Source organism: Cuculus canorus, chromosome 23 (genome assembly GCF_017976375.1).
Source record: "Cuculus canorus isolate bCucCan1 chromosome 23, bCucCan1.pri, whole genome shotgun sequence".
NCBI lineage: Eukaryota > Metazoa > Chordata > Aves > Cuculiformes > Cuculidae > Cuculus > Cuculus canorus.
In genome coordinates, this window is record NC_071423.1 from 7,125,703 (window position 1) to 7,151,726 (window position 26,024).

The 26,024-nt window shown below is 47.2% G+C and overlaps 2 protein-coding genes across 5 annotated transcripts in view; both read left to right on the plus strand.

The window, feature by feature from the left end:
- Positions 1-19,536, plus strand: part of POU2F3 (POU class 2 homeobox 3) — a 45,403-nt gene extending 25,867 nt beyond the window's left edge. For 2 of the 3 annotated variants that reach the window (XM_054087187.1, XM_009569887.2), the window contains 10 exons: positions 5,189-5,293; positions 6,800-6,902; positions 10,050-10,132; positions 10,736-10,918; positions 11,436-11,577; positions 12,977-13,113; positions 14,371-14,532; positions 16,068-16,134; positions 16,678-16,810; positions 17,717-19,536. In XM_054087187.1, coding sequence (XP_053943162.1) covers positions 5,189-5,293; positions 6,800-6,902; positions 10,050-10,132; positions 10,736-10,918; positions 11,436-11,577; positions 12,977-13,113; positions 14,371-14,532; positions 16,068-16,134; positions 16,678-16,810; positions 17,717-17,756 — 1,155 coding nt within the window. In that variant the 3' untranslated portion in view covers positions 17,757-19,536. The remainder of the gene's footprint in view (positions 1-5,188; positions 5,294-6,799; positions 6,903-10,049; positions 10,133-10,735; positions 10,919-11,435; positions 11,578-12,976; positions 13,114-14,370; positions 14,533-16,067; positions 16,135-16,677; positions 16,811-17,716) is intronic. The other variant, XM_054087188.1, reaches the window with a different exon arrangement.
- A 1,576-nt stretch (positions 19,537-21,112) lies between these two features.
- Positions 21,113-25,822, plus strand: TLCD5 (TLC domain containing 5). Of its 2 annotated transcripts, none has more exons than XM_054087195.1 (3): positions 21,113-21,333; positions 24,279-24,478; positions 25,284-25,822. In XM_054087195.1, the coding sequence occupies exons 2-3, from the start codon at positions 24,283-24,285 to the stop codon at positions 25,820-25,822; spliced, it is 735 nt and encodes a 244-aa protein (XP_053943170.1). In that variant the 5' UTR covers positions 21,113-21,333; positions 24,279-24,282. The 2 variants fall into 2 exon arrangements, with proteins under 2 accessions (XP_053943170.1, XP_009568204.2); XM_009569909.2 differs by having other exon boundaries at positions 24,282-24,478.
- The last annotated feature ends 202 nt before the right edge of the window (positions 25,823-26,024 follow it).

Below are 26,024 nucleotides of genomic sequence, written 5' to 3' on the forward strand. Positions count from 1 at the left end.
TCAGAAAGCCCACGACTGTAAAGCTGAGTGTGGCTCTGTTTGTTTTCTTTTGTGAAATTGGTTACGATTAAAGGCTTGATTTCCCACACTTTTACTACAGCTAAGGCACAACTATTAACACCCTGAGCTGAAGCTCAGAGGACAAAGCATATCAGGTCAATTAATAAACTCAAAAGCCTCCTATAGCTGCGACGCAGGTGTGTTGAGGTTAGGGATTACAGTTTAATTTTTCAGCGTGCTGTCATTGCTGAGGTTTAGGATATGGTCTGTTAGGCATTCAGCATGGGATTAGCTCCTCTTTTGTCATGCTGACAGCTTCTTGAAAAATCCCCCCCTTTGGTGGATATCAAGTGTTATAGAGTGAATATCTTCCCCTTGACATAAGGGTTTTCTGCTTTCTTCCTGGGTGCCTGCTAAGCCTTGCCGTACGTGCAGGATAGTACATGTGGAAATAGTAATTGCAAGACCATTATTATTATTGCTATAATTTATTATTAGTGTGTTTTTTATTTTATGGTGCCCACGTGTGCAGGTAATTCGCAGAGAAGTACACTTACGCCACTGGAAGGTGGGAACGCTTCGTTAACTGCAATAGCCTTGGATCCGGTTTTGGTACCTGTTTCTACTATAAAACTCCCTCTCTTGACTTCAGGCTAATCACTTTGGGGTGGCTTCAGACAACTCCATTGTACTGAATAGCGCTTTGGGACTGATTCAGCCTGGAAGAACCGTGCCGTTCATTTCCAGACGCTCTTAAGTCTCTATGCACCTGACCTCCTCGCCGCTGAAGCAGCCTCTCCACTGCAGCGGCGTGAGGGAGGGAAGAGTATGAGTAAGTCAAACTCCTAAACACTTGTGAGTTGCTGACTGCGAGATAAGCCAGATATGAAGGCAGATAAATATCTTTTTCAAAGAGGTTACTGTCTAAATAGAAACTACACAACAAATACGATTGTCTTCTATCTTACAATAACGACCGCAGTTCCTGCCTAATAACTGGTGCTGGAGAAGGCTGACACGGCTTTAGCGGCCTCACTCAGGCTGGGTACGGGCATCTTTTATCTAGATTTGGGGAAAGTGAGGCTCTGGGTGCTGAATCAGTCGGTGGGTCCCACCTTTGCAAGGAGGATGACGGAGTGGTGCTTACATTGCACCAGAAGTTCTCATCAAAAGAGAGGTGTCGTGGGGCTGCGTCCAGGCTGCCTGCTTTGCTGTTTAACCGGTGAAGAGAAGACAACCAATTCAGACCACCAGCGAGCAGTGATCCTGAGCTGGACGTATAGTAGGAGGGCTGCAATCCTGCCCAAGCAACGGATCCAGCCCTCGGTCCATTGAATCAAATGTGGGTTGGTCTGGCTGTCGGAAGGGTACGGCCTTCCACGAGGTGAAATCAGAGCTGCTAAGGTGAATCTTTCCAACTTCCTCGTGTAAGGCTGGCTTTTTACAGCTTTGCAATATGTCTGCAGGATGTTTTCATGAGCCGAATGTTTGCCAAAAGTTCACAGATCAGTTACAAAACAGATATACTTTTTTTTTCCTCCCCTTCTTCCTACTGGTAAGGAAGAGTTTGTGCAGTAATTGCAGGCAGGTTGGGAGATGTTTTCTTCATAATTCTCCTTCTTATGAAATGTTTATGAAACACCTTCCACAAATCAGTTACGCAAGCAAGCTGCAGAGCTTTGATCGTTTTCCATCACCCTCAATATGTTTCTTAGTTTGTTTTGCTTTTTGTTTTTGTTTTTCGGCCAGAGATAGGTAAGAAACAACCCATCCTTGGCCAGGCCCAGCAGATGTGCTAGCCAACTTAAGGAAAGGACTCTCTTTCCACCCAGTCACCCTTCCTATGTTTTTCACTCTGATTGCCCAGGGGCACCTGACCCTATTTTAAGGCTGTGAAAACATCCACTGGAGATTGGCGAGTGTGATTGCTTTCCTATCCTGGAGGAGCCCTGGGTAGCTCTACACACGGGTGCCACCACCTGCCGTTACTCCTCGGGGGGAACTCGGAGCTGCTCCCAGCCCTGCCTGGAGACTCCACTCAAGCCCAAGGGGAAGAAGGTGCCTATAGATTCAAAGTGCCAGCGAGCAGGAGGTGTTTGTAGTGCGCTATGTGGCCCCGCTGCTTTACAAGCTCATTTTCTTCCCTTGATAGTGTTATTTCCCCAAGCTGAGGTCAATGGGAAGACTTAGATTTGCCCTCAACGACTTCTTGCTCCCTGTTTTTCCTGATCATCATGGAAAACCAAGGTCCTGAGGAACCATGGTGGGATCTGTTCCTGGTTTTAACTACAGCACTGTTGGTCACTTGCAACGTTTTGGAGGGTTCTCAAATACCTATGGTGAGGTGATTCTGTGATGATTTCAAGCTTTTTTTGGTTCCTCAAAGAAAACTTTTTTTGTATTTGTAGGAAAAGCCTGCAAATATGAATCAGTTGCACTGGGAAAAGAGAAAGCAGCTCCTCCCCTTGTTTTATTAACTTGAAATTTACATTATTTTAAGGGAATCTCATGATATTGAGTGGCCTCGCCCACAATGTGTGTGGTTTTTTGGGGTTTTGGGGTTTGGTTTTGGTTTTTTTAATGTACGGTTGGTAATAACTGCTGATTTAGCCAGGGAAAAAAAATGAAGGTGCAGGATTTGCATAAACCATTCCTAAAGTTTTGGATATACCCCGAACTCTTGCTAATGAACAATTAGCCAGCTGTGGGCCTATTGGGAAAGGAAGAGGAGGTAGAGGTAAATTTGACCCTAACCCCAATGAAAATAGGTGCAGAGGAGAAGGATTTGTCAAGAGCACCCAAGTTCCCGCCCACTGTGCAGGAGGGAGCCAGAGAATTCCAGGGACGGGGGAAGGAGCAGTGGGAGATGTTGTTGTTTTTAAATCGGGAACCGGTCCTTTGCCAAACCCACCTCCCGTTCTCATATTGTGCGATGCCGGGATGCAGCTACACACCCCTTTCACCCTGGAACGCTTCCAAATCATTCCGCTTGGCAGCTGTAAAAATTGATTTCAGTTTGGAAATGGCTTGTGCTTCTTCAACACTCCACTCCAATTGGGATCTTACCTTGGGCGGGATGAAGCGCCTTGTTCTCTAAGACGTGGATAACTTTTCTTTTTGGGACTGTTCAGCTTTGGATTGTGTGAGGCAGACACACATGAATGGCAAGCAGGGGTAATTTATTTCTATTTTTAATTTATTTTTCTCATTGTGGCTCGGATGGCTTCTTTTTAATGCGCCCTCAGAAAGAAAAACGTGTGTAAAACCATTTGCCTGCAATGACCGGATGGCTCAGGGGTAACGGTGTATTCTCCTGAGGCTTTTATCTAACACTTAGTGACTTAGACACTATCCACGTTGATAGCGATCGAGAAGATCTCTCCATCTGATTCCTTTCGCCAGGCTAAGAGGGATGATCATGCCAACCTGAAAGGTAGGAAAGAACTGGAATTCATAGCATGTATAATTCTTGTTGCAAGGAGCTGGTACGATTGCTAAACTAGTTTCGGCACTGTCCAGAGCTATCGTTGGAATGAAAGGAGATGTTGTAACTCTCTTCTCTCCGTGTAGTACCTTCCAAAATGTAGAGGTTAATGTTACAGGGCTGGCTCCCTGCAGCTGCGAGCCTTTCCCAATCTTGTTTTCTCCTTTGCTGCTGTGGAGATTTGTGTACCTGTTTGCTTTGGTCAAATGGAAATAAAACCTCCCTTAACCAAAAATATTCACTTGGGCCATTTTTAAAGCTGAATTTCTCGTCCCCCTCTGCTGGTGGGAGGTTGTGCGACCTAAAGTCTGCACCAGCACTCCAAAACCCCAGCTAAGGCGACTCTGCTTGCTTGGGGGACGTTGGGCTCGGGAATGATTTGATGGGAGACGGTGAGGTTCAGCCCCAGTAGTAAGAGTGAATCTGCGATGCATGGACAGGATTTTCAAGATCGGTCCTTTCTGGGTCTTCCTGGTTTTTCATGTTTGTGGAAACTGAAGCTTCTTCTTCCAATGGAAAGGCTTAGATGAGGAATGGAACTGATCATGTGAGCCTTGTGCCTGGCACTCGCATGCTTAGGGAAAATCTGAGCTTAAGTTTGGAAATTGGTTGCTTGGACAGTTTCTTAGAGAAAATGTGTTATAAGAGCCCTGTATGACTTTTCTGTCTCCTGTGTGTGGCATCTGCACATAGACATTCCTCAGACAGCTTTCAGAAATTAACCTAAGCACTTCTACAACCTCCCTAACCCAGTTCTCCTCTCTCCTGTCCCTCCAAAGGATTTCATCTGGTACAAAGTGATGTAACAGGTTTTTATTTGCTGTTTTAAAATGTACCGGCAATGTTAGGAATTAACGTGGGGGCTATGGAATAAACCATATGCAAGGATTCAGTTCTGGTTGCTGGATGAATTCTTCTCTTAAGAATATGGTCTCAGAAACCATAATTTTTTTCTAAATGACAGGAATCTTAACATTCAAGTAGGTCAAAATGAGCACTGGACAAAATGCTGAACCTCTGGCGCTTTCCAGTTCTTTTTCCACCACTCGTTCTAGCTAAGAAAGCAGATTTTTCCTTGCCTGACCAGCAGAATTTCTTCTTGCTTTCTGGTGGAAGCTGAGCATATACACTTGGTGCCGAGGGTGCTGCATTTTCAAGCCTCGAAGATTACACTGCTTTTTGAGGTCTTTTACCTCACGACTTTTCCTTTCCCATCCCCTGGTACCAGTCTCTGCTACCTGCAGAACAAAATGAGAGGCCATCTGCAGCCAACCCCACCATCGGGTTGTGAGTCATGATCTATAAAGGAGAATTGTTTCGTGTCTTCCTTATAACTCCGCAAAATGCCTCAGTGTTTTGTCTGAGGAAAGCATTCGAATGCTTTATGTTCCCTACTAAGTCACTGGAACTCGGTTACTTCCTAAAGTGTTTTAATTAGCTTGTCTTAATCGAGCAAACTGCAAGCCTCCCCTTGGCTTGGCAGAGCAGGAAAACCATGTCCACGTTATAAAATGAATAGCAGAAGTGAGGAATGACCGTGCCCTTCTGCAAAGCCAGGGATGCAGCGTGTCCTGACCTCTCACTTCCCTCTGAAAGGAGCCCCTTCCCGATCTCTTCCAGCCTCTCAGGCTCCTGGTTGTCCCAGACCTCCCGCAACCCATATCTCTGCTCTCTGATGCTACAATCGCTTTGCTTTTTTTTCAGATTAAAACCGAAGACCTCAGCGACTCCTTGCAATCTACAATCCCCCCTCGGTCAGGTCATCTTGTGCAGGGGTCATCAATGATGCCCGGAAGCCAAATCGCAGGGGTGAGTGACTTTGCTGCTTCAGGGATCCAAAGTCTGAAATGGCACTGGTTGGTGAAGCTCCAGAGAGGAGGCTGAGCTTGAGACCCTTGCCAAATTAAGTATTCCTTTGGACTGTGCCACAAAGAGACTTGGGGACGTGATGGACACTGAACTGGGAAAGTCAATCTGTGTTGGCAAAAGTCAGCTTCCTCCTCAGCCTCTTCCTTTTTGCAGAAGGTTTTGCATGGGTTCAAAGGCAAACTGGACACATAAGTGGAAGGGATTTTCTTTGAGTGTTTACTAAGCAGAAAAACCACACTGTGCTCAGGAAATCCCTTGAGTTGAAAATAATTGGAGGCTGAGATAATAGCAAGGGAAGGTGTTAGATACGCTTGCCCTGGTCTTCCTCTTTCATGACCGTCTTGCTAATGCCATTGTTAGAAATATGATACTAGGCTAGATTAACTCTTGATCTCAACCAGTACAACCATCCTTGAATATATTGGCTCCAATTGATTTACACCAAAGAAGAAATAAATTCCTTGAGGGGAATTTTTTTTCCCCCTAAGGTGAAAAAATCAGAGTTCAGCACTTAACTCTTGTTAAATTCTAGTGGGAGTCAGATGCCAGAAGGCCACCCAGCTGCTCAGTAATCTCTTCCCTCATTCTTTTGCAGGATATTCAGATCCCTTACACAAATCAGGGACTGTTCCATTTTGCCAAGGCTTCAAAAGAGTTCTGAAGAAGGTCAAAGAGCTCATCTTATTGAGTAATGAGCACCTTAAACACGGACCTCTAAATACAGATGATATTTTTTTGTGTCTATCCCAAGTAAATGCGAACCCTTGTCCCAGCAAAAAACCAAGGGCTAGGACCCAAGTGATGTGACAGAGCGATAGGATGTAATCCTCATCTCTCCGAACCTATTTCCTGCTCTGCCCAGTGCAGGATGGAAATTCCTGGCAACTACATGGCAAATCATAGGGAAACACTTTCAGATCTGGTCACTGTGTCCATCGCAATGCGTTTGCCATTGGTGTAGAGAATCAAGTGCTGTTGGGCATCATCTCTTCCCCATCTCAGCACCCACCTGGGTGGGAAATCAGCCTTCTGTGGAAAGCAACTTCTCAGGGTTCATGAGACAAGATAGTCAGGTGCACTTCCCTGTGTAATTTTAGGAAGTTCACTCTCTGAAAACACATTATCTGGATGAAACCAAAATCAAAGAGGTTTCACAACCAGGTTTTGATTGCCAGTGCCTCAAAAATGTCATTTTCAAGAACAGACTTTTTCAGATAAAGGTAAACAGCTCTCCATGTTGATGTCCGTGTGAGCACAGAATTCTTCATACTCGGCTCAAAGCTCTCCAGTGCATGAATTACACAAATACCAAGCGTTGGCAATCAAATGAAGTGTGAACAGGTTCAAGGACAGTATAAAAGAGCAGGGAAGCTTTCCAGGAGAGGTGATGCTACTTGAAGAGCAGACAGCTCTGAATTTTGTTGTCCATTTTGCTTTTTCCCATAGGATATGAGCTCTCTTCACACCCTGCAGCAGCTCGTGTTGCTTCCTGGTCACATGCAGTCAGTTCCTCAGTTTCTTCTGTCTCAGTCTCAGGCTGGGCAACAAGGTAAGAGCAATAAAAGTTGGAAGGGGCATGGTTAGAGGCAGATACACATCTAGAAAAAGCCTCCCTTCTCATGACTGTTGCTTTTAATCTGGTCTGGGACTTTTTTGTTCCCCTGCTATGTTACCAGCTGCATTTTCCCCTTGTGCTGGTTCTCACACCTGGGATGGATGATCCCTCACACGAGGGGTTGCCCTGGGAAGGGGCAGGTTCTGGAGATGCTCCTGGCACCTCTGGCTTGTGCGCATCGAGAGTGCCACCTTGGGGCCAGTCTTTGCAGACCTGGAAGGGATCCCACCTCGAATTCAGGACAGCATCTGGTTGGCTTTCAGCAAAAGAGCAAGGAGCCTGCACCCTGGGGACCAGTCACATCCTGCCCGGGCTCCCAGCCTCGCTCTTCATTTCTCCCAGAAAACCGGTGAGAGGTTGAGTTGATCTCTCCAAGTACCTTAGAGGGAGAGTAAATCCAGGGAAGGAGCTGGGCTGCTCTGGTGGAAGGACATGCTGGCACTCGAACAAACGGATCTAACCTAGCCAGGAGCACCCGGGGATGAGAGCTGAGAGGTCTGGAGTTGCCAGAGTTCTTCCCAAATCTCGCTCCAAGCCATGGGGTAGGAGAGGACAGGAGGTCTCAATACTTCTGAAACAGAGGCAATCAGCCCCATGAGAGGGATGAAAGGACTGAACGCAGTGCTTGAGAACATTCACTGCTGATGTTTTTGATGGTATTTTTCCAGCGATGGGGACGCAGGGGTGCTGCTGGTGAAGGTTTGTGTTGCTTATGGACAGACAAACATAGGCTTTGATCCATAACCTGACAGGTGCAGAGGGACTTGGGTCCTCTGATAGCATTCTTGATTTATTCTAGCACAGAAGTCCTTCCGTATGAATGAAAATTCAGAATTAAATCTTTAACACCTCTGCAAATGGAATGCAATGGTACAGATGTCCCTAAAGAAAACTCTTACATTGTAGGCAAGTGGGAAAAACCTACTTATCATTGACAGTAAACATAAGCTCTTTCCTCTGCCAAATGACACAGAGGTGATGTATAAAGAAACTACTGATGTATATTTAACAACAGTCTAGAATTTAGTTGTTTGAAATGGCAGGGTCAGGATAATCTACTGCTTACTGTCTGCTTTTATTAATGTATAATAGGAAACACTCGCTTCCTTTAACAGAGATGGAGTTTCTTCTGTTAAATGACTTCCCTTGGCAGCTATAACCCCTCCAACAGATGGCCACTTGTTTGGCCATGACCCCTCTTGGTTCCAGAATTGATAAAGGCTGGATAGTCTGGCCAGTTCCTGGATTTTTTGTGCCAGAGCACTTCCATTTGAAGAGATTGCCAAGTTTTAATGATCCTCTGCTGCGTGCAGGCACAGCCCCTGGGGAGTGAACGTGAAGGCGCAGATGGGTTTTGTGGAATTAGTTGTTTGGTACGGAAACAGGCAGAGCGTTCTTCATAGTGAAGAGACGCATGGATATTCCTGGAGTCCCTTGGGCCACATGGGAACAACCTCAAAGCTTCCAGAATTCTGACTGGTGGGTGCATGGGTCCATGGATTTCATGGCCAAAGGCCTTGGCTGTGGCCTTAGCCTTTCCAAGAGGAGACATGTTTTTAGTTGATTTTAGTGTTTTAAAGCTGTTTTTAAGCCAGAGGGGCTCCCAAGTCTGATTTTTTATGCCCTGATTGGATTGTGCAGCCCTTCAAACTTTAGCCGACTTCGATAAGAGATGAGAGCCCTGTGCCGCAAAGGTGGAAACAAGCAGCCAGAGAGATGCTGGGAATACTGTCAGGCAAAATATTGCTGCTGAAGTCTTCATCTTACGAAAACCCTTGGTCTCATCAGCTGTCAAACCGGTGATTCCTGAATCCAGTCCATAATTTTCATTTGAGCTTTTGCAAAGGTGTTCAATCATGATTTTAAAGACTCCAAATGACAGAGCATCCACCATGTCCCTAGGCAAACCATTCCGGTGATTAATTACCTTCACTCTTCAAAATGTGCACCTCATTACCAGCCTGCATTTGAAATTCAAAGCTGTTCCAGCATGAGAGAAGGCTTATTGAAACACCAATCTAAATAAATAGATGGGATCCTGCACATTCAGATCTAAATTAAAAAAAAAGAAAGACAGAAAGAGAAAGAGAGGGGAGTGATTGATTCTGGAGATGATCTTATTTTCCTTTATTTTTTAGCAGGAGTCCATCCATCTCTATAGTTTCCCCTACGATTGTCGGTTGCAACCAATAGAATATATTGACTGTTTCAAGAAAGGTTGTAAATCCTCACTGAATTCTATAGGCTTCACACACAACAGACTTGAAGAACCTATCTAAATTTCCAAGGAACCACACTGCTTTGGCCACTACTTAATCCTTTAGGACATTCCTTGTAAGAGATATAGGCTTGTACTTGGCAGTTTGTCAGCTAAACAATTACACGGTTCCCATAAATACTAGGTTTTGTTAGTTTTATAGATTTCTCTTCTTACTTTCCTTTCATCATTTTGTGCCAGCTTATATATTCCAAAAGAAATTCAATTTATTTGAAATACAGTAGGGTGGAAAAGAAAGGGTCAGATGGCTTCAAGACGTCATTTCAAAATGAAATGTGTAGTAAAAAAGTGGAGCGAGGAGGCTTGTGGGATTAAGAGCAGGATCAGGGATTTTTTAACATCGAGTGTCTGAAAGGTGGAGTCAGAAAAGCTTCTACTGGAAATTTTTTAACAGCTACAATGATTAAACATTGGGAGAGATCACCACTAAGGATGCAGTAAATTGTCTGCTTCTTGGCATCTAAGATCAAATTTAGCTGTCTCTGTAAAAAGTCTGTGCTTCAGTTCAGCCTTAGGTTAATGGGCTACGGGCAGGGATTGGTCGGCAAGATATTTTATTGATGTCGTTATTGCAATAATCCCTTTCAGGCTAAAAAGCCATGGAAAGAACCTTTTCTTTCTCATGATTCAGCTCAGAGCCACCCACATATGTAATGGTCAAAATCCTCATGTTTTGAGCAAAAGCCAGCTAACGTTTTCTACCCTGAGCTTCGTGAGCCTTTCCTGGGCAGAGGGATGTTCAGCTGCCTGGGTGGTGGGGAAGGAGCTGGCCTGATCAGCTGTGTCTCTTTTTCTCTCCTCAGCTTTGCAGCCAAACATCCTCTCCTTCCCTCAGCAACAGGGCAGCCTTCTCCTCTCCCAACCAGGACCCAGCCTGGCATCACAGGTAACGTTCATGAAGACAGCCCCACCCTGAGAAGCACCCATCCACAAAAATAACTGCTTCCCTGGGGGCAAATGGCGGAGAAAATGGTGTTCTTGTCATAGAATCGTGGAACAGTTTGGGTTTGAAGGCACCTTCACAGGTCATCCAGTCCACACACACCCTGCAGGAGCAGGGACAGCTTCCACTGGATCAACCCCATCCAACCTGGCCTGGAACCCCTCCAGGGATGGGGCCACCACTGCTCTGGGCACCCTGGGCCAGTGTTTCACCACCTCAGTTGTAAAAAATATCTTCCTCATACCCAGTCTAAATCCCCTGTCATTTAGTTTAAAACCATTCTTCCTCGTCCTGTCACTCCATGCCTTTGTAAGACGCCCCTCCCCAGCTTCCCTGGAGCCCCTTTCAGGAATGGAAGCTGCTCTAAGGTCTCCCCGGAGCCTTCTCTTCTCCAGGCTGAACAACCCCTACTCTCTCAGCCTGTTCTCATATGGGAAGTGCTCCAGACCTCTGACAGTTTTCGTGGCCTCCTCTGGACCTGCTCCAACAGCTCCAATATTGTTGTATTGTTGTGACTCTATGCATCTTCTTTTGCTGCTTTAACAGGCTGTGGGTCGTTCTGGACTCCCTGGCTCATCAGTTGAACCCCACCTGGATGTACCCCAGCATTTGCAAGTGGCAAAGCACCTAACTCCATCAGGAGCATCTGAGGAACCTAGTGACCTGGAGGAGCTGGAAAAGTTTGCTAAGACTTTCAAGCAAAGGCGAATCAAATTGGGGTTCACACAGGTGAGCAGCTTTGTCAGTGGGAAGGAGGGTCTCACTTGTGGTGTAGACACGTTGGACAGGGGGAATTAGTTGCAGAGTTGTTGATGGAGGAAGGCCTGGGTTAGATGTAGTTTGGCTTTCTTTGGAGCATCCCTATCCAAACACATGAAAAGAAAAACCCTTCCTAATACCTCATTGCCATGGTCTCATTATCATAGAATCAACAAATGGTTTGGGTTGGAAGGAACCTTAAAGATCATCCAGTTCCCACCCCCCCCGCCATGGGCAGGGACAACTTCCACTAGATCGAGATTCTCAAAGTCTCACCCAACCAATCATTACCTGCACCTTCTTCAATAAACGAAGGCTCAGGAATGTGGGGTAGATTTCTGTTGGAAGAGAATCCACTTTCTCTGGAAGGCAGGTCATGGAAACTAGGCTGCACCTATTCTGGAAGCATCCTGGGAGGTAGTCTGACAGCAGGAAGCTGCGAGGGTTTTTTCTGAGCTCATGTTGTGATTTGGATCTTCTCTGGCAGGGTGACGTTGGACTGGCCATGGGTAAGCTCTACGGCAATGATTTCAGCCAGACCACCATTTCCCGCTTTGAGGCACTCAACTTGAGCTTTAAGAATATGTGCAAGCTCAAACCCCTGCTGGAGAAGTGGCTGAGTGATGCAGGTAGGTGACACAACGTGCAGAAATACCACAACACTTGGGCAGGAACTTCCAATAATAGCCAGGAAATCAGAGCTGAAGCAAAGACCTCTCAGATCTGTGGCTGGGCTGGTAAAGGACTCAGTGGATCACACAGCAGGTTGCGTAGCGGTCTAGATATCAAGCCACATCTGTCCTTTCATTCTGGTAATAGAATCATAGAATCATTAAAGTCAGAAAAAGACCTCTAAGCTCATACAGTCTAAACATAAACCCAACACCACTGTGCCTATTAAACCATGTCTCAAAATGACACATCTACACAGTTTTTTTAACTCCTTCAGGGATGGGGACTCCACCACTGCCCTGGGCAGCCTCTGCCAATGCTTCACCACTCTTCTAGTAAAGAAACTTTTCCTAACATTCAATCTAAACCTCCCCTGGTGCAACTTGAGGCCTTTTTCTCTTGTCCTATCCCTTGTTCCTTGGGTGAAGAAACCAACCCACCCAAGGAGGTTACCACAACCTCCTTTCACAAGCCGCAGAGAGCGATGAGGTCTCCCCTCAGCCTCCTTTTCTCCAGACTAAGCAGCCCCAGGTCCCTCAGATGCTCCCAGAACCCCCGGGCTCCAGCCCCTTCCTCAGCTCTATTGTACTCTGAATGCTCTCCAGACCCTCAATGTCTTTCCCGTACCGAGGGGCACCAAACTGAACCCAGGATTCGAGGTGTGGCCTCACCAGTGCCGAGTACAGGTGGACAATCACTTTCAACATGAGATTCCCATGACAAGTCTGGTGCAATCCCTTCCTGCATTGCCTCTTGCTCTGTGGCGTGGCCTGGGGCAAGTCACTGGGCTGGTCCGTTCAGTCCAGGAAGGAGTAGGAAGGGACTTCTCCTAAAGTGCCCAGAGATTATCCCATGAGCAGCAATTAGAAAAGGAAGATATCACTGCCAGGGAATCCCCAGGAGCAGCAGGACTGAGCTGGTGTCCTCTGCTGGCTGGAAGCCGCTGTGGGAAGGGCGTTGTGCTTCACCTGCCCTTCAGGAGTGGCGTGTTTGACTAATGTATGTCAGGAGGTGTCTCAGCTGCGTAAGGCCTGATTCCAGGGGTGTAAGTCAACATCTTTACCTGTGGGAAATTAAATCGTGGGAAAATGCATGGTCCCCATCACAGCAAGCTAGAAATCAAGCTGGAAAAAAGGAAAAATACTGTGTTGATTAAGATTTTGGCACTCATTTCTTTTGTGATTTGGACAAGATTATTGATGGCTCTGGGACTGTTGAAGCAATTTTAATCATAATCAGAGGAAAGATCCATAATGTGGGAATGTTCTACTTAGTTTAAGATGTGCCATAGTTCCCACCAAAGATCTGGGAATGAAAATAATTTTAATATCTCTCTTCCCTTCCCTCTTTCCCCAGAATCTGCTCCTTTGGACTCTTCCATGAGCGCCCCCAATTCCTACCCCTCAGTGAATGAGATGTTTGGACGGAAAAGAAAGAAGCGAACCAGCATTGAGACCAACATTCGCTCCACGCTAGAGAAGAGATTTCAAGATGTGAGGGGAAAATCTTTCGATGTGTTGTGAACCCTCTCTGAGTTTGGCATTTGCTTGATCATTGCAGCACTAAATCCTCAGAAAAAAAAAGAGAGATCAAGGGATCTCTCTTTTTTTGTTGGTTTTGATAACAGGTTAGAAAATGCTTGAAGGGGTTAACGGAGGAGTGTCAAACCTAATGAAATCAAGTTATTTCCTTGGTCAATGTTGTTTTAAAGGAATTACGATTCCACCACCTCCCCGTAATTGTCCACTGAGCAGTGCCCAAGTCTACGCTGACCTCCTGCACGCACGTCCTCTCTTGGCGAGTTGCAGGTGTGTGTGGTCACAGTGCAGCACAGAAACCCATGTCCCAATAAGCAGGTCTTGTGAGACCACAGAACTCCAGGTATTGCTGTGGGAGAATTTCAGATTTGGAGCTTTTTGCTTTTTAAGCACTAAGATTTTCAAGAAAAATCTCTACAGAGCGCAAACAGAGCTTTAAATCAGGACCAAAGTGGGCACTGAAAATATTTCAGCAACACTCATTTTGACCAGCCCTCATTTTTTCTTGGTTTCTCCTTCATATCCGATCATATCAAAAATTCCTCCTAAGGCTGTTAATGAGAACAAAAGACAGTCATTTTAAGATCATTATGGGCACCTCATTTTTTAGCTAGTACGAGCCATTCTTTATAATGGGAGAAGCATCTTAGCATCTCTGTGCTAGATATTGTTGAACCATAAGTCTCCAGCTCAGCTCAAAACCCATAGAGATAAACACAGTCAAATGCACCAGAAAAGAAACGAGCTGAAAAAGGGGATAGGTGCTATTATTTCTATTTATAAATGAGGGATGGAGGGAGAAAGGAAGAAATGGCTCTTCTGCTGTGGTGTAGGTAGGCGTAGAAACAGCACCTCAAGCTTAAGTGTCCTCTGTAGCGATAAGAAGACCACGAGTCATTAGGTTCCCCCCAAGCAATGATTTAGGGTGCTGTTAAGATCAAAGAGTGTGGTGCTTTATGCGATAACAGGGCCAGGTACTGTGATTCACCCCTCACTGATTCCATGAGACTTGATGTTGGATCAGAGGTACTTTCTGGTTCACAGAACGTAATCTCTCACCAAAATATTTACCCCATGTCTTAGAAGCAAAATTTCTCCCATTCCCAGTTTCCAGCCAACCCCACCCTTGCCTTTCCAGCAGCAGAACATACATTGATGCTGTGAATTACAGCTCTTCGGGGCTTGCTTTAACCTCATGCCCTTTCTTAGCAGAACCCCAAGCCCAGTTCAGAGGAGATATCCTTGATAGCAGAGCAGCTCTCCATGGAAAAGGAGGTTGTTCGGGTCTGGTTCTGCAACCGGCGCCAGAAGGAAAAACGGATCAGCTGCCCGATGCCATCCCCCATCAAATCACCTATCTACAACTCCAGACTGGTGAGAGACTTTGGATTGAGGACTTCTACATGCATTCACAGACAAGAAGGGAAAAGGGGATAGGGGGTAAACAGGGTTTGCTGGAAAAGGAAACAGGACATTTCCTTGGGCACCCTCATCCCTGAGTCGCTTGCAATCCAACTGCACAGTCCAGTGGGGAACTACACCTGCAGAAGCATGCAGAGAGGCAGCTGAACACACACACCACATCCCAACTTGAATGGAGTCTCATGCTTACATTTACAGAACATTTATTTTTATTCTATCAATGAAAACAACAGAAAGAAAGTACAAGTTTCCTAGAAAGCCAGTTTAATTGTAGGATAATTTATCCAAATAGGGGTGCTATCCCAATGTTTTTCACCCTAAGATTGATGAATAATAGCTTTGCAAATCTGACGGGGGAGGGAGGAATCAGCATTGCATGGAATGAGAACTACATCCACTCATGTCAGTTTAAGTTGTGAACTCTGAAGCCTAGCGGTGACCATTTATATCAGTTTGTTGGTTTACAGAAATGCGGAACACACTTTGTTAGTGCTAATTGTCTTTCTCTTGTGGTGTACAGTCACATTTTGGCACATAATTTCAAGAAACTGTGGTGAAAGTTGTCGAAAGTTGTCCGACTGCCAATGCCTCCTGTGGATAACAAGCTACTATTTTATTTCTGCTAGTTAATAGTGGTTTAGTTGTTTCTCTATATAAAAGTGGCAGTAACCTCCCTATAGTGGTGTTAGTGCTGGAGCACAAGTGAATAGGAAGGAAAATACGTATACACAAGCAATATTTTGTCTTGAAATCCTCTGGAGTTTGGAATTATCCATCAGAAGACCGTGAAGCACCACAAGAAGTCGGGTCACTTATTGCACAACGTTTGCGTTACAGTCACAACACCGATGCTGCTTGCAAGCCGTGGAGTTTTAAAGCAGCAGCTTTGGTGAATAATTTTCCTGTGGATGTGTTGTACAAACGGTGCCTTTGCTCATCAGTCATCCTTACATGCTGCCTGTAGTTAAAGTATCACGGCTGGACAACAAATGCCCTAGGCTTGCTTTGATTGCAGCCACCAAGTTACTAATTGTCACCTGAGAGTTCTCACTCATCAAAAAGTCTGTAAAGGAAAAGGGATTCTTTGTGGCCAAGACCAGATTGAGCTGGGAAGTTTTAGACTGAAAATATCCCCTCTGATACATTCAAAGGGCAGCAGCTCCCACCAATTGGATCTTGGGGCTTCTGGAATTTTTTGTTTCTGTTGGATAACTTCAGGCTTTTCCATAGCTAATCCGTAAGTTTAGACATATGTAGAGAAGTCAAGCCTTTGTAATACTCATTCTGGTTTCCCTCCATGGCCCTGGATGCAGGAATGGTGCTTCTACGCTACAAAATGACTATAAATATCTGTGGGAGCCTCAGATGTAGATAAGAGGTCTGTCTAGGAGCCAGCACACTTTAAAGTGAATGTGAAAGGAGTGGCATTTTGTGACCTATACACTCCTAGTGCTAACTACTAATGGTTTGCCTCTGTTTCTCTCTAGGTCTCTACCTCAGGGTCCTTGGGGCCCCTCTCCGTCAATCCAGTGCACAGCACCATGCCTGGGACTGGTAAGCCTTGAGAAACCTGCCTTGTTCACCATTCCTTCCCTCCTTCCTCTGCTCTTGCTCTCTGACTACTTGGTTTCTAGGTCACATTTACAGGTCAATAAGACCCTTGGGTTTGGTCAGGGAAAGTACCCCCACATAACTAGTGTACAAGGGATAAGAACAGTTGAGTCTTTCACTTGGCTAGAACCAAGACATGGAAAGCTTCCTGGGCATGGTACCATTCCCAGGACAATCGTAGGCAAATGCTCCTGGAGTGTTTAGGCTTGGGAGCCAGGCACAGTGCCTAGGGGTTGGTTACTACATTTCTTCAGCAGAACATTGTCAGATCTCCTTTGAGAAGCACGATTCGCAGTGATAGACACCAAGCACTAGAGAGTCCTGGAGGTCCTGGGGACCCCCCACCTTCTCCGTGGCTGGGGAACAGGTTCTGCCTCGCAGTGAATGGGATGGACACCAGGATGGGTACGAGATATGGAGGAAGTTTGGGCTGTCCTTAGCAGGAAAAGGAGATCCTAGTCTTATTCTGCTTTCTCTGCTACACAGTAACATCATCGTGTTCCCCAGGGAATTCCAGCAGGCCCTCGTCCCCTGGCAGTGCACTCCATGCCAGCAGCCCCGGCACAGCCCAGAGCAACTCCAAAGCTGCAATGAACTCGTCCGGTTTCAACTCTTCAGGGTAAGGCAGCGGGGCTCCGTGGCTTGTTCCTCATCAAGGGCATTGGAGGGCTTGGGAGAAAGCAGTGAGACCTTAGAGAAGGATGTGCAAGCCCTTAGAGACTCCAGCAATGTGGAGCTACGTGGTGGCATGTTCTTACATGAAGCTTCACATCTTCTTGAGATACGGCTATTTTTCTGCTCGAAGGCAGATAGTAAATTAAGTTTTGCCTAAAAGCCTGTGCAAGTTGAAAAAAAAAAAAGAGAAAAAAAACCCCCCTCAGCCTAAAAATAGAAACAGTGGCCATAAGAACTGTCCTAAACTGACTCCTTGTGAGGAGGAAGCAGAGGAAGGTTTATTTTGCCCCCTCCAAGCCAGTTCTCTCTCCTGCAGTGCCACCCAGAGAGCTCTGTTGCAGAGTGACTGTTCCACAGTGAAGATGAAACAAGAGCAAAGGTTTTCCTCTACGCTGTCTTTAGATGCCATGAAGGCCGGGCACACGGGCTCCGAGCCCTTACTGACTGTGCCTCTGCCACAGCCTGCGCTGCTCGGGCCTCTCTGCAGTTTCGGCTACACGTTGCACACACGTGAAGGATGCTGTTAGTAGGAAGGCAGCAGAGGGCAGAGGGTGTTTGTTACCTGTAGCTGCTGGGCTGTCTGAGTCAGGATCATCCTGTGTGGTGAATCAGACCTCTTTTTACGCGGAAGAAGCCCAACAGCTGGGTAGGAGGTGAAATCATAGCACAGTGGAAGGCATTGCTTAGAAAGACCAGGGGTGTTGCTATGAGCTTCCTATAGGAGCAAAGGCTCATTTGCCAGCTGCCAAGTTGAATCAACCTTCCAAACTGAATAATAATAATTTTTGTTTGAATAGGAAACTGTTAACAATGCAGGAATTGTAACTCTTATTTCCTGTGTTGCTAACAGATCTTGGTACCGATGGAATCAACCTACCTACCTCCACTGAGATGACTCCTCCATCATGTGTGAAAAGGAGCTCTGACTTCCAGCTATGGACCAGCTTCTCTAGGAACAACGCTTGCGGCAACATCTGGCGTTCCAGTGCCTTTAAAACGCTGCCAAGTGAAGATCTTGTTTAAGGGAATCCATAGCAGCAGAACTCTCCAGGGACTCAAACTGCAGCTGACCTTCCCCAAGGATTCTCCATGCCAACAGTGACATTTTAACCCTCTTCCAGGCGTTCACTACAAGAACCAGCCCTTGCTTAGCACTATTAGCATGAAACACTGCCCTCTGCCTGCAACTCTCTGCATTCATGCTGGATTGCCCGGCAATCGCTAATCTGGAAGGATTTCTGTGTCAGGACCCTCTTTTTTCCCCTCACTCACTTCAGAGCTTCCCACGGGAAGGGTCTATCATGCTGTTACTGTCACGCACACACCACAAACCCCCAAACTGAGCCGAGGTTACCCAGTTCATTTCACCACGATGTTGAGATGTGAGCCTTGGTTTTCACTAGACCAAGGTCGATGGCACTGTGCTTTACCCACCACCAAACTCGCTTTGCTTTGAGTCATTCTGCTCTTTTTCTAAAGGTGCATTTTCTTTCCTTTTTATTCTTTCTTTTTTTTTTTTAATTAAGTATTTTAGAACCTTCTTATTTTTTTCCTTTAAAAAAAAATTTTGTTGTCTTTTGCAAAATTCGTGTCCAGGTCTTGTTATTGCTCACAGCTGCCCTGCTGGAGGATGTCACTGTTCGAAACCCTTGGGTGAACCTCTGACTCCATCGAACACAACACCAGTTTGTGTTGATTTGATGGGATTAGGCTTGACCTTCCCTTCTTTCTTGTATTCCTCCTTTGGTTTTTATCCGATACCAAACGAATCCAGCCTCTCCGCAGTAGAGGTGTGCATGTATTCTGGTCTGTCTTGACTTGTATGGGATGTAGCCGGCCTCTTCTCTGCAGCATGCTCTTCTCTTCCCGGGAGGATGAGTTGTTTTGCTCAGGTGTGAACCTCGAGGTTTGTGCGTGCAAGCGTTTCTTAAATTCACAAGACGCCAAAGTGTAGGAGACTTCATCTTTCGCAGCCCGTCACCAGGGATATTGTTGTTACTTTGCAACTCTCCACTTGAAAAGACATAGATATTTAATTGTGTTAAAAGTAGATTTGAGTAATGCAAATTCCTGGTCAGGTTGTCTATGGGTACAAGTAATTAATGCAGTAAATGAGTATCTGGTTCACAGATTGTAAATAGACATTTTTGAGTAGTAGTCTTTTTTTTTTTCTGATGGCTTTTTTTTTTTTTTAGGTAAATGTGAGGTTTTTTTTTAAAGTAAAAATTACCCTTGGTCACTTCTGGGGAAAAAAGAAAATATTGGATTTGTTGTTTCTTATCCTCCTCATCCGATCCTGTGTGATGAATCATTGCTACAGGGAGTTTCACCTTAAGAGGTTATCAGCTGCCTTCACACAAAGTCTTGAGCCCTGTATGCACATTGTACATAGAACCCAGTTTGTTGCTTTGAGTGAGGATTTGTTATAGAAGAAGACATAGATAATAATGAGAGAGGACGGGAAAAGATACAGTAACACTTTTTGAGAAATGGAAATTAAGAAAAAATACTACTTTTAAAAAAATACTGAATAAGGTTTTTCAAAATGTTCTAAGACAAAAAAGGAAGAAACTGTATTTTCCTGGATTCCCCCTCACCCCCGATTCACTTACCTCTAACTAAAACACTTTCATCGTATCTGTTTTTCAGTGAAAACATTAAAATTAAATGAAACCCTTTTTTTTCAACAAAATCTGTTGTGACTTAAAACACATTTTATGTTGGGAAAGCAAGAAACATGGCTGGGAAGTATTAATCGAACTCTCCTGATGGCTGCAGCCCTTTTTTCTGCCATCACTTAAACTTCCTTACATGCTTGAAGGGTTGATTTGAGGCCTCGTTCCCCGTTGCTTTCCAACTATATTTAGAGATGTGAAATGGGTTATTGTAATAGAACAGTTCTAAAGCGGAGTTGTGACAGCGTTGGGATGGTTCCACGGGTGGGTTTTCTTGGCAGATTCCTTCCGGTTCCTTAAGGACCTCCTTGCCCAAACTGTCTTCTAAGCTAGAGTGACAGGATGAACACAATGGCATTTTGTAGGAGTTGCACTCAATGATCCTTGTGGGTCCCTTCCAACTCAGGTGGTTCTGTGATTCAATGATGTGCTTTAATCACAGGATTCTTCAGGACAAACCAAATTCCCTCCAGCTCAGGGAATGACGCTGCAGCAGTTTATAAAACAACCGTGCTACAACGACTGCGTTTAAGCTTGGGTAGTTGCTCGCCGGGTCAGCGCAGGGGTGGATGATGCCAGCACACCCTCCCTGTGTAAACTCCACCCTGCCTTTTGCCTCCTCGGGATTGCTTGGAATGCTGGGCTCCCAAAGTGAGCTCAGGCAAGCTTTGCAGGCACAGGGCAATGAATACTCAGCTCCCCTCTGATGTGGGCTCTGTCCTGCTGGAAAAGCCGGCACGATCACTGCCCAACTCTAGGACTAGGAAGATCTCCAGAAGTGAATGCACTCACATAGAGAATCATGAAACAATGGAATGGTTTGGGTTGGAAGGGATCAAGCCAGGCTGGATGGGGCTTTAAGCAACCTGATGCAGTGGGTGGTGTCCTGCCCATGGCAGGGGAGTGTAACCGGAGGGGCTTTAAGGTCCCTTCCAACCCAAACCAATTTGTGATTCTATGACTTAATGGTCTTAAAGGCCTTTTTCAACCTAAACGATTATGTGATCCTTATAGTATAGAGAGGATAGATCAAGATCAAAATCAGATCTTACCTGACTAGGACAATTCATTTAATTGTCAGAAATCCCTCTAAGTAATTTGCTCCTACAGAAGCAGCACTTGCATGCGTTTTGGAATATCATTTCTGAAAGCTGGGATGGGAATTCCAAATGTCTTAAACGCTGAATAACGGTATCTGCACATTAGCATTGCAGCTGAGATCAAAGCCAAGCTGTGCCAGGTGTTGTGCAAACACATCCTGAGAGCTGATCTCCATGGAAAAGTTTATAAACACAGAAACAGGTCCCTCTGGTTCATTGATAGGCTGGTCCCAAATAGGAAAACAAACACTAGTGGGGTTTTATTTCTCAAAAAGATACAGTTGGAAGGGAAAGGTCTTTATTCCCATCTTCTACAAATACTTCCAGTCTCACAGGAGGATCTAAGGGATTAAAAATATAGAGCAGGAAATTCCAGCTTTCCAAGACTAAGAGTCACCTCCCACAGCCATAGATAAACAACACGGGGAGCAATTGCTCATGAGCAGACGTGCCTCACAGCTCCTATAAGAACTCACTGAAGCTCCTCAATGTCCTGAGCTGCTATTGAAGTGGCCTTTGTGCCTGGACAGCCTCGATGCTCCCTGTCCCTGCTTCTTGAGGAGAAAAGCTCCTCTACTCCTCCACCGTTAGGACTCCAGGATCAGTGACGTGACCTGCAGGAGGAAGCAAAGAGCCAGCTTCAGCTGAGTTCCTGCCTAAAACCGCCTCTGTGGGTCCAATCCCTATAGCTTGTGAGTACAAGGGGTGCAAACCCATTCATCTTTGGTTTTTATCTGTGGTCTGGTCATTCACCAGCTCTCTGGAGAAGTCAGCCAGGTCCTACCCAGGTTCAATATCAAATCAGGGTATGCCTATGGATGGTATGGTCACTCTGTAGATAGACCGCTCTCTCTCAGGTTCCTGCTCTTCTCAGCCAGAGATGACTGAACTGGCATCCTCAGAATATCAAATGGACAAACACCTCTGAGTTTCCTCTCTGCTGGCAGACGTAGAATGTGTATAGGATTTGTACTCCTATTAATGCCTTTTCCAGTAGCAACTCCAGAGCTCTAAGTGAGCACTCAGGCCAGGTAGACACAGGGTACCTGATACATCCATGATGTTTAACAGTGCTTGAGTTCAAGTAAGACTGAGAAGGGCTGGAAAATTAACAATTTGTTGTTGGTATTTAATTTCTTTTATTGATCCTCCCCCTTTCTTTCTTCCTCTGCTTTCCACCTGTGAGGAGAGCAAGCACAAGCTGGGAGAATAATACTCTGGTCCTCACCCTTCCCTGTTTTCCCTATGGCCTGAGGGGAGTCCTTGAGCACTTCTAAATGTCCAATTGATCCCAATAAGTGTCCTCATCATTTGTGATGCCCACAGCCTTGGGACTTACCTTCCATGTAGAATAAGAATAGATCCTAGTGCTCCAGTGGCTAAACTGTAATTCAGGCTCGCTTTTATGGATCCCAGCAGCTTGAGCCAGCAGGGACCGGAGCCCGAGCGGCAATGGAACCCCTGTTCCCTGTGCTGGGGTGTCCCTGCCCACACACCCTCTGGGCTTGCTTCAGAGCAGAGCCAAAACCATAGAATCATAGGATGACCTGGGTTGGAAGGGACCTCAAAGCCCAGTTCCACCCCTGCCATGGGCAGGAACATCTCCCACTGGATCAGGGGCTCCAAACCCCATCCAACCTGGCCTGGAACCCCTCCAGGGATGGGGCAGCCACCCCTGCTCTGGGCACCCTGGGCCAGGGCCTCCCCACCCTCATTGTGAAGAATTTCTTCCTAACGTCTAGTCTAAATCTTCCTCTTTCCAATGTAAAGCCATTCAAAATGCTGGGAAAAGGAGAAAATCGGGAAGTTTTAGTTCAAGTAAAAGAGCAACCTGTAATCTACAATCTAACTCCAAGCATATTCGAATGTGTTACCAGAGTTTTAGAACAGAGAGAACCCTCTGACGGAGTGCAGCACACACAGCAGGTCCGAGAGGCTTCTCTGATGCTCTGAGTGACATTATCAGTCCCAGCGTGGAGCTCTTTGGCTGGAGGGAAGGTCTGGGTTGTTTGGCCCACAGCATCTCCTTCAGACAGTTTATAAAGGGAGTTGAATCCGCAGAAATGACACGGCCCTGACAGGGAGCGCACCGCCAGGGCCCGGAGGGAGCACAGCCCGCGCCCGGCCCGGCTGCTCAGCCCCAGCTCAGCCCCTCGCTCGCTCATCCAGTGCTGCGTGTTGTGTGTCACAGCTCCCCGTGCATCCCACCCCTCTGCCCGGCTCTGGGCTCCCGCACCCCGGGCTGCTCTCGCCGCTCCCTCCCTGGCGGGGTGGCACAGGCCTGGGCGCCCCCAGCCCCCACCCCCCCCCCTCCGCACTCTGCGTTCAAAACAGGTAAAAAAAAACTCCAAAGAGGACTCCAGGGTGGCTTTTTAAAGCAAACAACAACAAAAAAGACAAAAGCGCCTCCCGTTGTGCCGGATCAGCTTTATTCTCCACCAGGAAGAAAGCCGCTCAGCCAAGTTAAAGCTGAGCCGGAGGGAGGGACGCACTCAGCCCCCCGTCCCCCTCCTTCCCGCCCGCTGCCTTTTCCCGCTCTCCCCCCGTCCCCGTTTCCCCCCGCAGGGGCGAACGCGGCCGATGCTCCATCCCCCGGGATGCAGCGGAGCTGGGGAGGGGGCGGGAGAGCCCTTTCCCGGCCAGGACCGCCCCGGCGGGGGCGGAGGGGGGGCGGGCAGATAAAGGCCTCTCGGGCTCCGCTCCGGGCGGTGGGTGTGGAGTGGGGGGTGTTTCAGCTCCCGCTCTGCTCCGCTCCCGCATCCCCTTCCTCCAGGGCTGCCCCGGCTCCTGCCGTTCCGTTCCAGCGCGTCCCATCCAGGGGCTGTCCCGGCTCCCCCTGACCCGTCCTGCCGCCTCTTTCCCTTTCGGGTGTGTCCCGGCTCCCTCTCGCTGTCTTGTCTTTCTCCCCCCACCCTCGGGGGGGTGTCCCAGCTCCTCTGTCCCGTCCCACCATCCTCCCCTTCGGGGATGCCCGGGTTCCCCATCCTCCATCCCAGCATTCCTCTCCCCAGGATGGGGTCCTGGCTCACCCTGACCCCTTCGGGTTCCCACCAAGTCCCAGCATCCACCCCTTGGAGGGTGTCCCAGCGCCCCCCCCTTCACTCCATCCTGGCATCCCCCTCCTTTAGGTGTGTCCCAGCTCCCCATTCTCAGTCCCAGAGTCCCCTTCCCTTTCTGGCATCCCCCATCCAGGGGGTGTCTGGCTCTCTCCCCGCTTCTGGCATCCTCTCCTTGGGGATGTCCCAGCTCCCTCCCATCCCACCCATGCTGGGGTGTCCTGGCTTCCCCCCTCCTCCCCGGAATGCTCTGCTTCCCAAGCAGGATGAGGGGCGATTGGGGAGGGCTGAGTCTCTTTGGCTCTCGGGGTGCTGTGGTCTCGGTTTTCCCCAAATACGTTTGATGTGTTGGCAATGCTTGTCGGGCAATAGCAAGAGCATCGTGCTCACAGGGCACGTTTTGGTGGGGTTGTTTGGTTTGTTCTGCTCATGTATGTTGGTGTTTTGGGGTTGGTTGGTTGTTTTGGGATTTGTGTGTGTGTGTTTTCCAGGGGTGGGGTGGATAGGGAAGCAGATGGTCTGGATGAACCCCCATTGCTGAGAGGGCTGCTGTGCTCACTACATCATCACACTGTGTTCAGCAGGATGGTTTCCGTTGTTCTGGAGGTGACCTGCAGCCTCCTTGTCTGGCTGTGCCTGTACGCCTGCTTCTGTTACTGGAACCAGCACCAGTCCTATGAGTGGAGCTGCCGCTTGGTCACCCTGCTGCACGGGGTGGTTGTCACCTGCCTCTCTGGTTACGTCGCCCTCTTGGATGGCCCCTGGCCTCTGACCCATGCAGGTATGTTTGGAGTCTCACCCTGACACATGTGCTTGTCATCCAAGGTGGAAACCTCTGGCTCTCTTGCAGGTGGAGTGGGGTCTGCTTGCTTTTACTGTCTCTTCTCTTATGTGTACGGGTTTGAGGCAGAACTTGTTGAAATCCTTTGCTCCTTTCTTTTCAAGGCCAGGTTGGATGGGGTCTTGAGCAACCTGATCCCAGTGGGAGGTGTCCCTGCCCATGGCAGGGGGGGTGGAACTGGATGAGTTTTAAGGTCCTTTCCAACCTGAACCATTCTATGATTCTGCGATTCCATCATTCTTCTTCAGCCCTTGCTACTTCTTACTCTTAATAATTAATTCTGTTTGTTTAATCCCTGTACATATTGAAAGTTTTCAGGCTGGCAGCTGGAGTTTATTGCAGCATTAGGCAGAGCGATGTGTTGAAAGTAGATGAAGTGCTGTTCGCAGTTCTTGGGGTGTAATAACTCCATGCATATGGGCATAGGGTTTTGTTTGATGTTTTCCGTCATTAAATCTCAACTAGTTCTGTTGATGGGGGTCAGCCTTTCTATCCCTGCTTTCTAAAAGAGTGGAGGGAAAAAGCAGCTTGGCAGGAGATGGGATGGTCTGCCTGGGTCTTCTGAGCAAGCTGAAATGTGAAGGCAAGGCAGAACCAGGCATCCAAGCTTCCAGCCTTGTGCTTGGCCCATAGAATAAGGCGGGAAACTGAGAAGGAAAGAGCCGTACTCACAAGCTGTATTGCTCCGTATTGTGGAAGAATGTCTTATTTAAGACCCTAGGCTTATGTACATCTTTCATTTCAGGTTCACCAAACACACCTCTTCAGATCCACGTGCTGTCCCTGACCTTGGGTTACTTTATCTTTGACCTGGGCTGGTGCCTCTATTTCCAGACAGAAGGGGATCTGATGCTGTTCCACCACACGCTGAGCATCTGTGGCATGATCATGGTGCTTGGGCTTGGGAAGTCTGCTACGGAAGTCAATGCTATTGTATTTGTTAGTGAGATCACCAACCCACTGCTCCAGACCCGCTGGTTTCTACGGGAAATGGGACGTTACTACACTTCCCTGGGAGAGGTGGTGGATTTCTTCTTTGTGTTCCTCTTCTTAGTGCTGAGGATTGGGGGAGGAGCTCTGATATTGTATGCGATGGTGACATCCCCTGATCCCAGCTGGCTCCTCAAGGCTGGAGGCCTGGCCATGTACATGGTTTCTTTGGGGTTCATGGTTGAAATCTGCCGCTTCATCAGGAGGAAAATGTTGAAAAAATATCATTCCTGGACAAGCCGGAGGAGTACAAATGCGCCTGTGGAAACTAATGGGCGCTTGGCAGCTCGTTAACCGGTTGTGGATGACCATCCCTTGCGCTTGGGTCCTGGCTGCTAAAGCCATTCCTGTGCAAAGAACTCCTACAAGTGATGTGGAATTGACTTTCTGGCACTGGCAGTGGGTCTGTAACCACCGAGGAGATGGATCGGTGCTAGGAACATGGGAAAACTGACAGGAGAGGGGTTTGAGTGGAAATCTGAGGAAGCTGGCATGT

What these genes read in the sequence shown, in the direction of transcription:
- TLCD5 (XM_054087195.1), top strand. Translation starts at nt 24,283, where the DNA reads ATGGTTTCCGTTGTTCTGGAGGTGACCTGCAGCCTCCTTGTCTGGCTG. An exon ending in CTGGCCTCTGACCCATGCAG is followed by an intron (nt 24,479 to 25,283) that starts GTATGTTTGGAG and finishes CTTTCATTTCAG; the next exon opens with GTTCACCAAACACACCTCTT.